At 36.1% G+C, this 18,655-nt stretch overlaps 1 protein-coding gene across 1 annotated transcript; it reads right to left on the reverse strand.

The window, feature by feature from the left end:
• Positions 1 to 297: 297 nt before the first annotated feature.
• On the reverse strand, positions 298 to 16,487 carry LOC103578900 (protein enabled homolog). Its single transcript, XM_014441197.1, has 2 exons — positions 16,034 to 16,487; positions 298 to 671 (listed from the first exon to the last, which is right to left on the reverse strand). Exons 1-2 carry the CDS (start codon positions 16,485 to 16,487, stop codon positions 298 to 300), a joined length of 828 nt encoding a protein of 275 aa, XP_014296683.1.
• Positions 16,488 to 18,655: the final 2,168 nt, after the last annotated feature.

Here is an 18,655-nt window from a genome sequence, read left to right on the forward strand (position 1 = left end):
CCGCTCCCGCGGCCGCCTCTATTGCCCATCCAATTATTTTTAGAGCCACGGTTCCGCCCTCTCCGTCCCCTGGCTACGCCTCCAGCGGCCCACCGATTTGGAGTATCTGAAAAGCAGATCAAATATTTAGATTTCTTTAAATGTAATAGGAAAAAATAATATATTTAAAGATCTCATAAATCCAAAAGATTCCTATAAATCTCCATAAAAATTTCATGAGAATGAATGAGTTCTATGAGAAGTACAACAGTTAAGTGAAGGCCTTATACATACAGCTTTGAGAATCTATTGGAATTTTCATGGATCAAACGTACCAACTGCTGATGGAGCTACTGCTGGAACTGGTGCTGGTACTGGAGGTGGTACTGGTGCTGGAACTGGTGCTGGAGCTACTGGTGGGACTACCGCTGCTACTTGTGCTCCTGCTTCTGTTATTGGAAGAGGCATATCGGCTACAATTATGTCAGCTGCACCCGACACCCCTCCTCTATTTCCAGCTGGCAGGCACGGTGGTGGTGATGGTGGTGGTGGTGGCGGTAGCTGGCAGTAATTTGGATTGGCCTGTGAAAAAGGTAGCTGATAGTAATATTGGGCACGTCCACGGGCCAACTTGTTGTAGGTTTGAATGGCTGCATCAGCAGCCGCTCGAGCATCAATGAGCTCCCTTTCTTCTGAAAAAAAATGCCATTAATTAATATGATTTTAATATATACATACATACATGACGTTCATATATACATACATACACATTTATACATATATATATATATATATATATATATATATTTAAAATTACTACTTAAGCCTTAAAAAACAACAAGACATTTGTCGAAAAAATGCATCTGTTATTAATTTCTTACGTTCTATTCAGTAAAATTTACTGAGATTCGGTCTAGGCGCGCTGTTGACAAGAATATCAGTAATATTTACTAATATTTTTTTTCTGTGTACATACACACACACACACATATAAATGATAACGAGTATACTTACCGTTGAAATTCTCTCTGTTGCTCATATTTTTCTGTAAATGAATAAATAAACAGTTAATAATTAACAAATTTTTGTTTATTTGCATAAATATTATTATTTTACTTTAAGCATGCATAATAATAAAAATAGCAGACATTAGACATTTGTTTATTTTTTAATAAACATAACTTGATTGTAAGTAAATAGATGAAAGTTTTTAACGTGTAATTTATACAATTTTTTTTTATAAGTATTCAAGTTGTTTATTTAAAAAAAGAAAAAAATTATTTAATTATCTGCCACTTTCAGAATTATACTAATATATTTGAATGTTTAAAGTAAAAAATAGAAAAGAACAGTGTACTTACGCGTTTGTTGTTTGCAAATGAATGATGACCGGCTTTTCGTAGTTACGTTGTTGGTCCTTTGTTTTAGTTATTTTTTTTTAACTTCCCGCTAAGAAAATCGACGATTTTCAAAAATTTCGGGAAGTTATTGTTTTCACCCCGATTTTTGAAAATAGAGTTTTCATCAGATGTCGACGTTTTGAGGTCCTAGGAAGCTATTCTGACTATTTTCAGAATGATGTCCGAGTGTGTGTATGTGTGTGTGTGTGTGTGTGTGTGTGTGTGTGTGTGTGTGTGTGTGTGTGTGTGTGTGTGTGTGTGTGTGTGTGCGTGTGCGTGTGTGTGTGTGTGTGTGTGTGTATGTAAGCTCTTTGTAACTTTTTAACTAATAAATCGATTTGGATGGTTGAGGTGGCAATCGAAAGAGCTTGTTGGCCGTCAACTTTCCTGAAAATTTCAGATCATTTGATCGAATAGACTCGAAAATATTTGCGAATTACGAAAAAAAAAAAATTTTTTTTTTAGTTTTTTATTGATTTCTCAGAAGCGACTCATACGATCGACTTCAAAATCTAATCAGCTCTAGTACTCAATAAAACGCGCCGATTGCCGCCTTAGACATCTCAATCGGTTAATTTGTTCGAGAGATATCGCGGGAGAAAGAAATGGTGGATAATGGTTTTTTCCAAATATTTTCGAAATGACTGACCCGATTAATTCCAAATTTTTTTTTTTAGTATTTTGAAAGTATTTCAAAAACGACTTGATTAATCAATTCAAAAATCTGATCAGTTATAGAACTCAATAAAACATGTCGATTGTCGCCTTGAACGTCTTAATCGGTTTATTCGTTCGAGAGATATCGTTTGAAAAAAAATCGTAAAAAACGTTTTCTATCGAAAACAAAGGCATACAAAAGTATTTTCGAGCTCGAAGAGAAAATGTATCTCCAACAATTTTCTGAGCTCAAAGAGCTCGAAATAGGCGGGAAGTTTTGGGGCTGGCCCGCAGGGTCAACCGACAGACCGATTTTTTTTTTTTTGGCGCGCAACTTATAAAATAACATCAATAAAGGGATCAATTGACCTGTTAGCTCGTATGGTAATCTATAGTTCTTACCGTTAGAGTTATTTATTCTTAATGTTGGGATCACAGAATGACGATAAATTTGACAACAGCCCTGATAGCTAAGCTGGCAGCAAGCTAACCTGCTGCAGCAAATTGTCACCAAGTTGGCTGCGAAAATTGGCATGTTCATAAGTTGACAATAACTACCCGCCAACTTTCTAAGAAAGTTGGCGGCAAAAGTTAACATTCCATTAGTTAATGAAAAGTTGTCTTCAACTTCCTCAGAAAGTTGGCGAGAGATTGTGGCAGTAGACTGTTGTCAACATTCTGGGAAAGTTAGTAAAAATTGTAGTTAACATGCAGTTACGGAACTCAAAAAATTTCATGACCACTTGTCTACACCTTGATAGCAACCAATTGACATCAATTTTCTGACCAAAAAATCTCGCTATCACGGAGCTTAGAGCAACTCTACACTATGTCAATATTAGCTACATGATGAATAAAGTGAAATCTCTCTCATATCAAATACACCTCGATGACCTGTTGAGCTCAACCAACAGTTACATTGAAGCAGATGAAAACTCTCTTACAGATAAACATTTTAACTCGAAAACTGAAAGAAAAAATTTGACATCTCGGTGACGTTTAGTACCCATAAAAAATTTCATTAAAATTTTTTTTTCTCTCACACAGAAAATTACATAGAAACTTGTAGTTAAATATCGGTTTTAATTTTCTTTCAAATTTATAAGCTATTTTGCGTATAAGAGAGCTAACAGGTTAAACTAATGCTTTTTACATATACTTCACGTTATTGAGATATTAAAAGTTTCATTTCAATTTTAATTTCTTAGCTGAAACTCTGGTTACCTGGGTTGCCGCTAAGATTGGAAATCTTGACGCAGCACGAAAATTGGTATACAACTTGCTATACAATTTGACGTAAATTTACTAACCAAATTGGAATGCAAATTCATTTCAAAAATTGTATACAAATTGTCGTCAAAAATAAAAAAGCCAGAAGTTGACGGATATTTGACAAAAAATTCAAGGAAGGGTTTACGTCCTCAGTGGCCTCAAGTGCCTCCACCTTTCAATCAATTACTGAACTTGAAAAACACAAATAATGTATAGAGGCTGTCGTCAGTAACAAAGAAGCCCGAAATCGACAGACATTTAATGAAAAATTCAAGGAAACTTATTCCAGTTTTTCTGTCAAATCGTCGGTAAATTTTGTCAAATTACCGTCAATTTCAAGCTAAAGTGGCTATTAGGGTATTTACTACACTAAATCTTACTGACCCTAATAGCACAGTTTGCTTTAGCAAAAGTTTAGTTACAAAAGTTTCCTTAAATTTTTTGTCAAATCTCCGTCAACTTTAGACTTTTCCGTTCTTGACGACAGTTTGTATGTAACTTTCTCTACAATCGCAAGTAAATTTACGACCCGAATAAGAATGCAAATTCATTTCAAAAGTCGACTTAAAAAAAGTTGTTGTCAATTCTCAGGCAAATTCTTATGTCAATTTATTCTTAACTCGACTTGAAAACTTGTTAAGTATTTTCTTACTGTCAAATTGTAGTTATTTTCAGGTATAAATTTAATTACCTTCTGAAATAGTAAAATAAAAATGATCATTACGGATATTTTTTTTTCGTAAAAAGTTACCTCTAAATTAAGCAAAAATTCCCCGCAATACTTTTTTCTAACTTTTGCTAATGGGCAGCAAATTTCAGGTAATTTAAATGTCAAATTACGGTCAGTTTTGAGATAAAGTGGCTATTCTGATTAGGGAAGTTTTATACATCAGGACTTAGTTCAGCCAAAGACGGCCAATTACAACGTCTGTATCCGTTATCGCGCTAAATTATACGATTTTGAAACCACCTAGTGGATTTAACTAGAATAGAACTTGAGAAAATAAGAAAAAAATTTTTAGCAACCTACAAATATAATATTTTTGTGATACATGTACGCAAAATCAACTAACATTAAAAAAATACAAGTAAAACTCTGAATGTAAAATGGATAAGAAAAAAATTCATCTTAGATATTAATAAGGATTTATTTGATAGTCCATTTAACTCACTGTAACTATAGTAAAAAATACAGACTGAAGCACCGCTGGTGGCGCAAAAATGAATCATTGCTATAAAAAAATTTCAATGTTTTACTGACTCGTGGGATTTTTTATAACTTTTTATTCTCTGGCAGTGCTCCTAACGCATGAAAAAGTTTATAAAAGTGTCTAAATGAGGGGTGCTATAGTATATGCTGGCCTAATTTCATAATTTAAATTAGTTCTCATAACTAAAATGAATAAAGTTTTAGAATTTTCAGACGAACAATCGATTATCTTTCGAATAGAGAAGGATTTTTTTGAAAGTTTATTATTTTAAAAAAGTTTTTAAAAGTGAGAGATAAAAACCACTATGTTAACGGTATAGATACACGGTAGGCTCGTGTCATGACACTTCACACATATACATGTGTTTGAACGTGTACTTGGTGCGAGACACTACAGTGTCTCCTGATTCGGTCGCTAGTGAATCAACCATTGTATCTCTGAGTTCCCTATAATTAGTAAATCTTCTAAGATGACAGAGGTTTCCAAGAATAAAAATAAATGTCACTTAAAATTATGACCTAATACTTTATTCTCACGCTCTCTATATTCTTAGCCCCACTTTCTCCAGAAATTTTCCAACATAAACTCAAAGAAAATAATTACATTCAGTCATTACCGCCATATTATAAACCTCTATCTGATCTATCTAAATCTGCGAGTAAGACTCACTTCGTCGATTCCAACGTTCGTTCTCGTGACGCTCCACGTCTAGGCAATCGTGGCCCAAGATCGATAATCGATATTCGATTCTTTCATTTCAAAGTTGAATCCATAACAATCATTTTCTACAGAAAAAAAAATCAAAATTCGTCAACTCCGCGGCTTAAATTTTATTCTTGAAACTTTTCCTCGTAAAACCCTACGCCTGAGCATCCAGACTCCTAGGCTAAATACCTAGATTAAATTTTTAAGTTTGCATTGAAATTAACTAAACTCCTTGACGTGACGTCCACCGCCTAGGCAACCGGAGTTCTTGTTTGGGAATAGTTTATTCCTTTATAAAAACCCTAGAATCATCAAACTCACTCAAAAACAAAGCCAGTCCATCTGTCTAGCGTGCAGTGCGTTCCGTGTGAGATGGATTCAACCTAAGAATCCTAATTAAATAAGACTATTATAAGCATTGCAATATATTTGTGCGCAAAAATTCAGATTGGTGAATTTGGAGTACAAGTGTATCAACTCGTCTGGGTAAGTCCATCATTATAATACTTCTTGTAAAATTTAAGCAAGCAATATACTACACATGTTTTTTTTTATACACTACTAGAAAAAATTAAAAGATCAAAAAAAATTTCCAGATTTTTGGGCGATTTTCAACAGGCCGTAACTTTGGGAGTAATGGTCGTACAAGAAATTGAAAAAAAGGAAAATGTAGCTCCGAGTGTCTACTTTTTGGATTAGAACTATGAAAATTTATAGCGTCAGCGGTTTTTGAGTAATCTTTGAAAAACCAGCGGTAAAAAATTTCCAAATTTTTTAAATTTTTTATTTTTGGTCTACGGGCGTGGGAAAAATTTATTGCGCTTAACCACTGTAAGGATCGGATACCTTTATTATTCGCTTCGAATTCGTTTTTCATGGACTTTAGTACCTCCACTTCCCGCCGAGATATCGGTCTTCAAATGGAAAAGGATCCTTTTGTCTTTGATTATCGATATCTCAGAAACCAATGATCACACAGAAAGTTAATGGTGGGTTTCAGAAACTTGAATAAATTTCCTTCAATGATAAGCTATTGCTTATTCGAAAAAGTAATTTTTTCTTATCTCCACATGCGACAAAAAAAGGGCTTTTGGAGGTTTTTTGGAACATCAAGCGCCGAAACGAAAATATTGTGGAAATCGATGATGTCAAGTGTGCAATTTACAGTTCAATATGTCTACATAAACCCTATTAAAAGCCAGATTAAATCAACCAGCCATTTTTTTGATTCACTCGATTAAATTTTAAAAAAATTGAAGGATCACGGTTTTTTGCTACGAAAAGCTTATAATCTTCAACAAAATGAGAAAGCAAATTTTTTTCTGAGCTTTTTACACATTTTTATTGCAGACAGTGCATAAATTTTCAAAAAAAAAATTGAAAAAAAATTTTTTTTTTTTTAATTTAATGAAAGAGAGATCAGTAAAATCACGATATGCAGCGGCGGAAAAGTGTTAAAAATAATTGGGCGTTGGTTTGTTAAATTTCCTAAAGTTATTCGTAAAAAAAAAATTTTTTTTTTTGGAAAATTTAAGTACTGTGTACAAAAAAATGGCTGGTTGATTCAATCTGGCTTTTAATAGGGTTTATGTGGACATATTGAACTGTAAATTGCACACTTGACATTGTGGGGGTCATTCCTCCCACCCACTCCTGGTAGTTGAACATATTTTAATTATTTTTATTATTATTATTAAATCAAGGAATTATTGTGAGTATTTACATTTATTTACTTAGCGATTTAAGCAACATTAGGATTAATTATTATGATTGGTAATTGGTAGCATTTATTACTTAAAACTTTTTACTTTAGCCTAACTGTGAAGCAACACCATAAGTTATACGGGATTATAATTTAAGAGGTGACGCTGAACAACGTGGGAATATTTTTGTCCGCTGCAGAATATTTTGGGAAATTTTAGTTTATTGTAACATTCCGACAATATAATAAAATTCGCATCTGCAGCCGGCAAGAATGTCATAAACTTAAGTGTGCAATTGTTATAAGATTGAGATAAATATTTTGTAAGTGTTGTCGGCTGAGACTTATGGGTTTTTCCCAAATCTTCTTTTCACATCCTCAATATTTATGACCTATTTTTTACTGAGAGCAATTAAAGGATTAGGGCCCGTCGTCGGCTGGCCAGCGACCCGGACCCAGTATCTCAATAAAATTGTTTCTCTCCTTCCTTTTTCTCTATCTCTAACTCTCTTGGTACTCAGCTTGCATCCCTATACCTGCACCTAGGTAAGCCCCTATGACTACGACCACTACCTATGTGCAGGCAACTAGATGCACATACTATTTTCTATTTTTTTCTACTTTTGCTACGAAGACTATCCCTCGATACCCCCCTCTCTAAAAGAGTGAAGGACCCGAGGGATGATATTCGGAAAAGACAGTTCCTCTCGACGTATCGACCTATAAGCCTCGCCGGTCAATTCCTCGTCTATTTTCTAAGTTCACGCGTGTAACTTTAATATTAAATAAATCTTTGTTAAACTTGAGCAACGTTCATTTACCTACAGTAACCCCCCTACGTCCCAAAACATCATCGATTTCCACAATATTTTCGTTTCAGCGCTTAATTTTCCAAAAAACCTCCAAAAGCCCTTTTTTTGTCGCATGTCTAAATTCATGTGGAGATAAGAAAAAATTACTTTTTCTAATAAGCAATAGCTCATCATTGAAGGAAATTTATTCAAGTTTCTGAAACCCACCATTAACTTTCTGTGTGATCATTGGTTTCTGAGATATCGATAATCAAAGACAAAAGGATCCTTTTCCATTTGAAGACCGATATCTCGGCAGGAAGTGGAGGTACTAAAGTCCATGAAAAACGAATTTAAAGCGAATAATAAAGGTATCCGATCCTTACAGTGGTTAAGCTCAATAAATTTTTCCCACGCCCGTAGACCAAAAATAAAAAATTTAAAAAATTTGGAAATTTTTTACTGCTGGTTTTTCAAAGATTACTCAAAAACCGCTGACGCCATAAATTTTCATAGTTCTAATCCAAAAAGTAGACACTCGGAGCTACATTTTCCGTTTTTTCAATTTCTTGTACGACTATTTCTCTCAAAGTTACGGCCTGTTGAATATCGCCCAAAAATCTGGAAATTTTTTTTTTATCCTTTAATTTTTTCCAGTAGTGTACATTAATCTCTTTATTTGATGTCCTCGTTCTCCGGCATTCAAGTGTTAGTAATTCAAGTCACCGACCCAACATCCCTCTCATTCAGAAATCCTCGACCTACTTCAACGCCAGGTAGGTCATTGAACGGGACGGTTTATAGTATATCCGCTCGGTACGAATAGACAAAGAAGTTATTAAGCAATATAACATTAAAACATTCTTGTTTCAGCCACATGACATCAAATTCCTTGATTGGATGACAGAATAAAAATAATTTTATATTATAATTTATAGATCAATAATCAGTGCCCAATCGCTTATATGTTCTGACACTAACCACGTGACGGTCGATTGAACTCTTTTGTCGAGTTATAGAACAAGGTAATTCGGTAGCCCAAAATTGAATAATAAATTAAAAATAATTCTTTCGCCCGTTGCTTTTACTCACTTCGATCATGAAAAAAGTATAAATAGAGTATGTTACATCGTGTTTCTTATTAAGTCAATGCCACAGATGGACAGACAATTTACCTTGCATGTATATGTTCAGTAAAGAGTTGAATATTCGCGCTCCCCGCTCCCCTCCTGTCGCTCACAGCAAGATGGCAGCACTAAACAGCTGCTCAGATCACCCGCGAACTCAGAGCCAATCCAAAAATTGCTTTTCGAACTGTTAGTTCACAATCTTGAAAAAAGAGCTGCGACATGAAACCCATTGATTCGCTACCTAGATTAATGTAACGGCCTCTATCGAGCTGAATTGCTACTCAGTTAATATCGACTATGAAAATTCTAACTATTTTTCTGATTGGTCCAATATCACGCTATTCTTTGTGACTAATTTTGATAGTCGACAAATGTCACGCCACATTCCTCATAATTTTGTGATTGGTCTCCCGCAATTAGCGCATGTGCTGCATCATTCGCTAAAAAAAGAAGACGCTTCAATCTGTTGGTTTTCATCATTAGAAAAATAGACGCTAAGTTATCTGTATCTTTTTAGTAAACTATAATTGTTTTTCGCATTTAGTTTTTTTTTCAGTTGAATAGTTGAATTCGCTGCATTATTAGAAAAGAATCACAGTGACTGTGAAACAATTCATCTCATGATTGTAATAGAAGTGTAAAGGTCAGTAAATGATCCATATATTCTGCGAGTACGTTTTCTGTCCCGAGTGGGATGTAAGAATAAGTTGCTAATTAAGTGCTTGCAAGTAGAGCACAGCTAAAAAAATCTATCCTATGAGTCTCAAAGTAGCGTAGAGGTCAATGGAGGATACTAATAATTTGTGAGGATTTTCTCTGCCTCTGTTAGACTGTAGGAATAAAGTGCTTATTGAGTGCTTACAAATAAACTACAGACATCAGATAAAATTTCATCTTATAAGTCTGATTAAGAGCGTGAAAATCATTGGATAATCTGAACCGTCTGCGTGAACCTCCTTTACCTCCATCAAACTGTAGGAATAATGTGCTAATTGAGTGCTTGCAGATGGACCACAGAGACTGTAAGGAAATCCATCTTATAATCCTTATAAGAGTGTAAATGTCAATAAAACACCCATATATTCTGCACCAGCCTTTTCCGCTCCTGATGAGATGTAAGAATAAGGTGCTAATTAAGTGCTTGCCGATGAAGCACAACCACAGTAAGAAAATCTATCCTACGAGACTCTTAGGAGCGTAAAAGTTAATTAATGATTCTTATAATTTGTGAGGGTTTTTTCTTCCTCTGTACGGCTTTAGAAATATAGTACAAATTGAGTGCTTACAGACGGATCACAGGAACTGTAAAAAAATCCATCGTAATGTTACATTCCGGTAATATTTTATTGATTAAATTAAATTAATTATTTTTAATTAATTAATTTTATGTAATGTAACGGAAATCGGTTACAATAAGAAAGTCGCCGTGGCTCGTGGGTCATAACGGATGACGATGCATGAGACCCGGGCCACGACAATTCTCTCACAGGGAACCTGAGATGCAGCGTCAACACTTTATCAACTCTGTTGGATTTATTATATTTTTATAACGATGAATAGTCAGTCTTACGAGAGAGCTCATGGAGCTTGAACCTCTGCTCTCCAGTCATAATTAATAATTAATGAAGTGTATCAGTTCGCAATTGATTTTTACGTTAAAATACATTAGATCTAAGTTTAAGTTGATGATTAAATAAACTAGGTCTCCCAAGACACAACACTTTATGAAACTCACACGCAAATTATATAATCTTCGACTCCGTAACTTTAGCCATCCTAAATTACGCCTGTGCTGTGATAGATGTTCATCGCGTCTCAGACGCAAAATAAAACGCACACAATTATTCAATGGCATTTAAAGTGATCTTTCAAGATCATACGTTAAATAAATAAACACACACGCACAGTAATCATAAATCGGGAGGATCAGACTGACTATAAGTCTACGCTTTAAATCTAAATTTGAATTCGCATCGTTCATTCTAATTCTATATAAAGAATATGCAGCACGCTTTTTAATATACGCTACTTGAGCTCACAAAGACAATGTATTATCAAGAATCACTCCAAGATATTTGTACGATTGAATAAATTCAATCAAGTTATCATTCAAAAACAATTTCAACATAAAATCATTCTCATCTGATTTCAGAGTATTCAGTTTACATAAATTAATAGAACTTTCAAAAAGTATTGCCTTAGTTTTAGAATAATTTAATGTTAATTTATTCTGAGTAAACCAATTATAAATATTCTTGAAGTCTTCATTAATACGCCGAATACACTCATCAACATCTTGTAGTTTACAACTGAGATAAATAACCAGATCATCTGCGTATAATAAGTATGAGCAATGATGAAGGCATTCTGAAAGATCATTTATAAACAGGCAAAATAATAAAGGGCCCAAAACGCTACCCTGAAGAACACCTGCATCTAAATGAATCCATTAAGAATATACATCATTACCATGTACAGATTGTAAACGACCTTGAAGATACGAGTAGAGCCATCTTACAGTATTCAATGATATTCCTAGCTTTAATAATTTTCTAATAAGTATTAAATGATCAACTGAATCAAACGCTTTGTCCAAATCAAAAAATACTGCTATCGTAATTTCTCCTGAGTCTATTCTAAATCATATATCATCTTTAAACCTAATTATCGCAGATTGAGTTTCTAAACTTTCCCAAAAACCTGTTTGATTAGGGTCAAAAAGGTTGTTACTATTCAAATAAGATAAGATTTAATTGAACACAACTCTTTCTAAGACTTTCGATAATACACATACTAGTGCGATCGGGCGTTATTCAGAAACAGAAGTAGGATGTTTCCCCTTTGGCAGAGGCTTAATAACTGCAAATTTCCATAGTGACGGAAAAGTGCGATCATTTATTGACTGATTGAATATATCAATAATATAAGGCAGTAAATAATTAATAAATTTCTTGTAAATCTGAATCGCTATATTATCAATACCACAAGCATTCGTGATTATACGCCCTATCGTACTTTTAACATTTATTGCGTCCGTACAACACAAACTGAATTTATCTTGGAAATTGAATAATCAATCGGCAAACACTCACTGAAACTTGGTATAAGTTCTCTTGCTAAAATAATGGCAAATAATTTATTTAGCTTCAGAGGCGACGCTGCAATTAATTGAAAACATTACATACCCTTCTTTGATAGTCCAAGCTTATCAAAGACCTTCCAAAACTGCTTCGTTGTCCCAAATACATTAAATTTGTTCTAAAGATAGTTATTTTTGGCTAAAGATAAATGACGTCTAAATTCTCGACGCAATTCAACATATCTATTGAACAACTCAACAGACCCATAGCGTTTTGAAGCCCGATAACATGCGTCTCGTTCTTTTTTTAGCAGCTTGAAGCTCAATGAAAACCAAGGAATCGATTGACGACGTAACTTGATTGTCTTTAATGGAGCTACTTTGTCTAAAAGCTCATTAACCATTACATTGAAAACCGTTAACTTTGAGTCAGTATTAAGCTGTTTACTAAATATAGCGCAATCAAAAGAATTTATATAATTATCAACCTTTTCAAAGTCTACATTATTTAGCTGTCTGAATGTAGCAGTTTTTTGTGTAAATTTAGCAATTTCATAATTAATAGTTGAATAAATTACATCATGGTCCGATAAAAACGACTATGCAGATTGTCCCCAATTGGAAACTATTGTAGTGTCACTAACAGCATAAACATCAAGCCATGTATTTGATGCTTTAGTGTGATGTGTTGTACCTAGTTGCAAAACTTTATACCCATGAAGTTGAAACAGCTCACTAAAGTCAGAATACTCAATTGATGGGCTTAGTGAATTAACATTAAAATCTCCAAGAATGGAAGCAAACTTGTACTGCTTAACACATGCAAATTCATCGCGTAAAATATCTAAAAAGTTGACTTTCGGAGGCCAATGATTACAGCAATTAAAATTTTTGGTTGTTAAGTGCTCTACACTTTGGCAAAAGTAAATTCTAGACTTCCTCTGTTTGGTAGGGCCATCAACGATGAAAGAACATTTGACTTAAGGTCTTTACAAATAAATAAAGCAACTTCCCCACCTATTCATCCTTGTTTATCAGCCCTATTCTATTGAGTAATAATCTGGCACAAATTTCATGTGTAAGGCTTGCAATTTAAATCTGGTCACAAGTATCTGCAGCAAGACATATACGTAGAAAAAGACACTAGCATCTATCGATCTTAAGAGTAGACTTGCTCAAGAATTGAAAAAAATTATTATTATGATGATGATGATGATTCCGCTTACAAATTTTCTCATTCTAATCCTTAACCTATACCTTACTTCCTATAACTTAACCTACTGCAAATGACCTAACGATACTAACATAAGCCATTCTTCTTTGGCAGTAAAAAGAAAGCCTCTTTCAGGTAAAAGGAAAAAGCCCCCTTCTCTTCTCTCACACACATACCTACATCCATCGCTCTCAAACTTTGACTTCCGCTTCCGCTGTACCACTTTAACCCTAAATTTACCAATCCTAACCTTTTTCTACCTCGCCTCTCATACTTTCAATCATTTTTAACCAGCTCTCCCCCTGTTCCTCCTCCCCCAAGACCTCGTTCCTTACCTCCTGCCAACCCCTTTCCAACCCTAACCCAGTGCATACTTCTTATATATGCTCCCAAATCTCTTCATTCCCCCCGCACATTGCACATAACCTTTTATCTCTACATTCTCAATATCTACCTCCCTTCAACCCGTCGCCTAACCTAAATCTCGCTATTCTACTCCACTTCTCCTTACTCTATCCTTTCTTGAGATACCCTGGTATTCCCTTACGCCTTACCCATTTATTATCTCTGTTACTGCTTGACCCCGGTATCTTTTTCCACCTTTCGTTCGCTTGCTTTCCTTCTCCACCCTCACTAAATGCGCCCCCCTCATCCGCCCTACCTCCCACCCCCTTCTTACCTCTTTAAATTCCCACCCTCTATCTTCAAGGAAATCTTTTGTGACGAGGCGATATCGAAGCCTCGGTCTTTTGATAATTCCGGTAACGAGAGTAATTAACTAACCGACGTCGCGACAACCAAGAGGCATCAACGCACGTACGGCTTCTTGTCGTACGAGCTCTCCGGGCAGCTCCCCATCACCTGGTAGTGGGTGAAACCTGCTGTAATTTCCTAGAGACGCAACGCTCCACCTCAGAAGATCCTAAGTCGACCTACTGGAACAGACTTTGGTCCAGTGCCCTGCAGTCCACCTCGCAGGGACATACGTGGCTGGCTCGTAATGCAAACGAGGCCAGTTTAGTCTATGTGGCGCCATCTCTGAGGGGGAAGACTTAATACCTGAATACTCAATCTTTGCTCGAGTGACTGAGTGTGTTCTCGCTCCACTGTTACAGCCACTAAAGTGCGGATAGTTTCTAGCACTTTCCTTGGCAAATTGAGGTTGTTCAACCGCAACTAGAAAGAACGAGAGGACTTTTTGGAGGGAAGTCACTCTTGGTTGACGCGCCACGCCGTACAGTTTCTATCTGTTTGCGTATTGTTTTTCGTCAATTTATTATATCACAAAAGTACTTGTGTCATTGAACTCTCCGAGTGAGTTCCTTCATTATTTAATAAAAGCATTTGATTGAAATTCATTAAAGTACGTGATAAATCATTGAACGTTGCTGTTATAACTTTAAACAACCTTGATCATTAAATTAAGTAAACTAGCTATTAAGTGCAACGTTGATTTTCTTTGCGAGACAACGCCGATGATTACTGCTTTTTTTCTGCCAGGTATAATTCTCTTTCTATCTCCTCTTCCTAAACCTATGTAAGTACTTTCTCAGTTTCGTTCTTTCTCTTCTACACTCTTCATCCCACCACGATGACTTTCCTTTCTCTCTAGTCCTCACCTTCTCTGTTTCTTTTATAGCTTTTTTTACTTTCTCTTTCAGCATACTTCACTTCGTCTCCATATTTCCCCCTGAACTACTTCAATTTCCGGACTCTTCCTCAAACCTCTGCACGCCCTCTTTTGTCTAGACCCCTCTTCCCAACACTTATCGCCCCTTCCCCCCTCTATTCCTCCACCCCCCTCCCTTACCTCCGACTTCCACCACTGTAGGCAAACAATCCGAGTCATTCCTTCCGACTACTTCTACCTTTACTAAACTTCCCTTAATCTTTTCCTGAATTAACACTAAGTCTATCACTGAACAACCTTTCTCCCCTACAAACGTCCACTCCCCCTCTTCGTCCCCACTATAACACCCATTTACTATCCCCCATCCCCTCTCATTTATGAACTTACAAAACTCTTTTCCTTCCCCATTCACACTACTATCTTTCGAGTTTCTAACCCTCTTCTCATTCCCAAACTCTAAAACCGTTATCTCCCCTCCTTTCCTGTCCTTATGTTAAAATCTTCCCCTACCACCACGTTTCTATCTTCATTCACTTTTTCCATCCACCTACATATTAACAGTTTTTTTATCTCTAGATCTCCATTTACATACACACCTACCACCCATCACCATTCCTCCCCAAATTTTACCTCTCTTTCCATTCACTCCTCCACATCCCACTTTCCCATTGACCTACTTCTATTCCCTCTCTCACCTCCCACTACCATACCACCTTTCACTCTCCCCTTACCTTTTAAGGCTACTGCTTCCTGCAATTTCCAATTGAGTTTCCTCTTCCAGCTCCCCCGAATTCCCTCCCACTCCTTTTAATCTACCCGCGTCTCAATTAGAATTGCGACATCCCAGCCTTTTAATCCTTCCCAGAAACCTTTATCCTTATCCTCTGATCCAGCCACATTCCAGAATCCTATCTTATACCCTCTCTCTCTCCCAACTTTTCCCTCACCTTTCCTTCTCCCTACTCCCTCGTTTACCCCCCTTATTCGTTTCCCTCCTGGTATTTCCACCCCCTTTCCCTTCATCCCACACTCTTAGCTTCTCATTCACCCACGTCTTCATGTACCCTACCTTCACCCTATTTTCTTTCCCTCTCTCCTTAATTGCCTCCCCCATGATTACCTTTTTAACTCTCCTTTCCTCTATTGTGAGGTCATCATATATCCTAATTTTTTCCCCTTTCAGTTTAATCTTCGATATCATCACCTCCCTTTTCTTACCTAAGCCCTCCAACTCAATTAAAACCAGCCCTTTTCCCTTCCTTACCCACTGCTCCTATTTTCCTCATGATCTTTCTGCCTCCTACCACACCTATTTTCTCCCAGACCCTTTGAATTTCCCTCTCCCAGACCTCCCCTACTTCCATTCCTACTCCTTCCACAATAATATTCTTTCTCCTAGCCTCTCTTTCTTTTCTTTCCAAGCTCTGCTCTATTTTTGTTATTCTCTTTTCAGTCTCTCTTTCTAGTCTTTGCTCCCCTCCCCCGCTACTTATTCCCTGTTCCTTCTCTACTCTCACCACCTCCCGCTTGTTCAGTCTTTTTTCTAACCCTTTCAGCCTCGCATTCATCTCTTTTTTTTCTTCTTCCCACATTTTTCTCAATTCCTCCCTCTCTTTTTTACCCTCCTCCCTCAAACAATCCACCCTTTCACCCACCTTTCCACACTCTTCCTTTATCCTACCATCTATCTTCTCTAGCTTCCTCAGAATTCCCTCCATTTTCCCTTTACCTTCCGGAGACCTCACCAACTTCTTACTTCTTTCAAAAACTTCTTTCTCCTCCAATTCCTTCGCTAACTTTACCTCTCCTACTCATTCTCTTTCCTTTCTTTTTCCCCTTAACACTGCTTCCGTGAGGTCCCCTGTAATAGCTGCTTTGCCTAAACCTAATCTCTGAAAATATAACTTTCCCGCCTTTTTCCCTTCCTAACCATCCTGCATACTCTCTTACCAACCCACTAAATCTACCTTTTCTACTGCAGTCCCTTTAGCTACTTAGCCCCCGATTCCAGCCTACGCACCTTCACCGCTACCCACACCTACCGCTTCCTACCTCTTCTACTCTCCGTACCTCTCTCCCTTCTTATCGCCAAACTGATTCCTAACCTTTACTCTGCACCTATACTCAACCCGTACAAAACTCTCCGTCTACCACCCTGCTATGCCTTTTTCTATACTACAAAAACGCTCTTGCCTCTTCCCTTCTATTCTAACCCCACTACTCCACTGAACTCTATCTGCCACTCCCTAAAATACAAAAAACTGATCACCGAACACTAACACGTCTATACACAAAGTCACTGGAAACGGAAGTCAACCATACCTATGATTGTGCCTATAATATAATAGAGGGAGAAAAGATCCTCACAAATTGATAGGATCATTTATTGATCTTTGCACTCCTATGGGACCCATAAGGTCAATATTTTCACAGTCCCTGTGGTCTATTTGCAAGCACTTAAGTAGCGCCTTATTTAGACAATTTCATTAAGGCAGAAAAGGCTCTTACAGAAAGTTAAGACCATCCAGTGATATTTCTGCTCCTATTCAGACTTATAGAATGGATTTTCATCTAGTGTCTGTAGTTTATTGGCAAGCACTTAATAAGCACCTTATTCCTACCATATAACAGAGACAAAGAAAACCCTCATAAATTATGAGGATCATCCATTAACCTATCCTCTCCTATGAGACTCATAGGATAGATTTTTTTACTAAGGCTGTGCTTTATCGGCAAGCACCTAATTAGCACCTTATTCCTCTAGCTAAGTAGCGGTGAATATAGTTCTTTTCGAGTGCAAGGAATATTCATTGTATAACGTAAACCATTTTTATTTTCACGACGGAGACGTGAAACAAACTCGGAGTCGTATGTGGTCACCCAAGTGTATAAAAAAAAATTATAAATAACGATAATAATTATAACTAAAAATAATAAATAATTATAAACAATATATTGGGATGCCTGGACCAGCTTCTCAGGCTGGGTTAGTGCACGAGGGCGCCATACCGTTTTTACGAAACGGACAAAAATTATAACTAATCAGAGGAGAGATCACAGGACAAAATCTTGAGCGAGAATGTATGCACTAAGCGGAATGACAACCCAACAAATATATAATGAATAAAAATAATAATAAGTAATAATTACTACTAAATATATCCAGGAAACAAACAAATAAATATTGGCTATCACTGGGTTACTTTTACAAAATTATTCAATTCAAAATATATTCAAATAAACTCAACAAATGGTTACAATAATAATCAATTCAATTCAAATAATATTATTAAATTATCCACTGGAGAAACCAAATGACTAATTACAAATTTTTACACAATATAATTAATATAGATTGTAACAAATAAAATAATACTAATCTTTCGCTTTATTTTATATTATTTACTCTGGGGAGAGAAAGACGCGGGTACTCAATACATATTTGGCAACACTGGGTTGCATACCATTAAATTATAAGATAAATTTTACCCAGAGAAATAATATTTTAAGTACTGTTGTGAGACAAGGAGCTACATACGCTATCCTTGTCTAATCTTCTAAGGAATTTACTCGACGCGTCTTAGTACATATGCACTCAAATACCGTGACGAACGCCGAATATATTCAACTTATTATACCAATAACTCAGGTTCAATTATTTATCAATTATTTATCGCGATCAACTCTACTGAAGGACCAGCGATAGCCGATGCAACAAATGATGATACAATTGACTTACCAGCGTTGATAATAATTTACTTCTGGAACTATTTAACCATAAACAATACTCAAACTATACTTTTGACTTAGTATAATAAGATACTAATTATCCAAATTAAATGAACTTTAACTATTTAATAACTTTATTACCGCAACTGGGCCAGAA

The sequence above is a fragment of the Microplitis demolitor genome, chromosome 6 (genome assembly GCF_026212275.2).
Source record: "Microplitis demolitor isolate Queensland-Clemson2020A chromosome 6, iyMicDemo2.1a, whole genome shotgun sequence".
Taxonomy (NCBI): Eukaryota; Metazoa; Arthropoda; class Insecta; order Hymenoptera; family Braconidae; genus Microplitis; species Microplitis demolitor.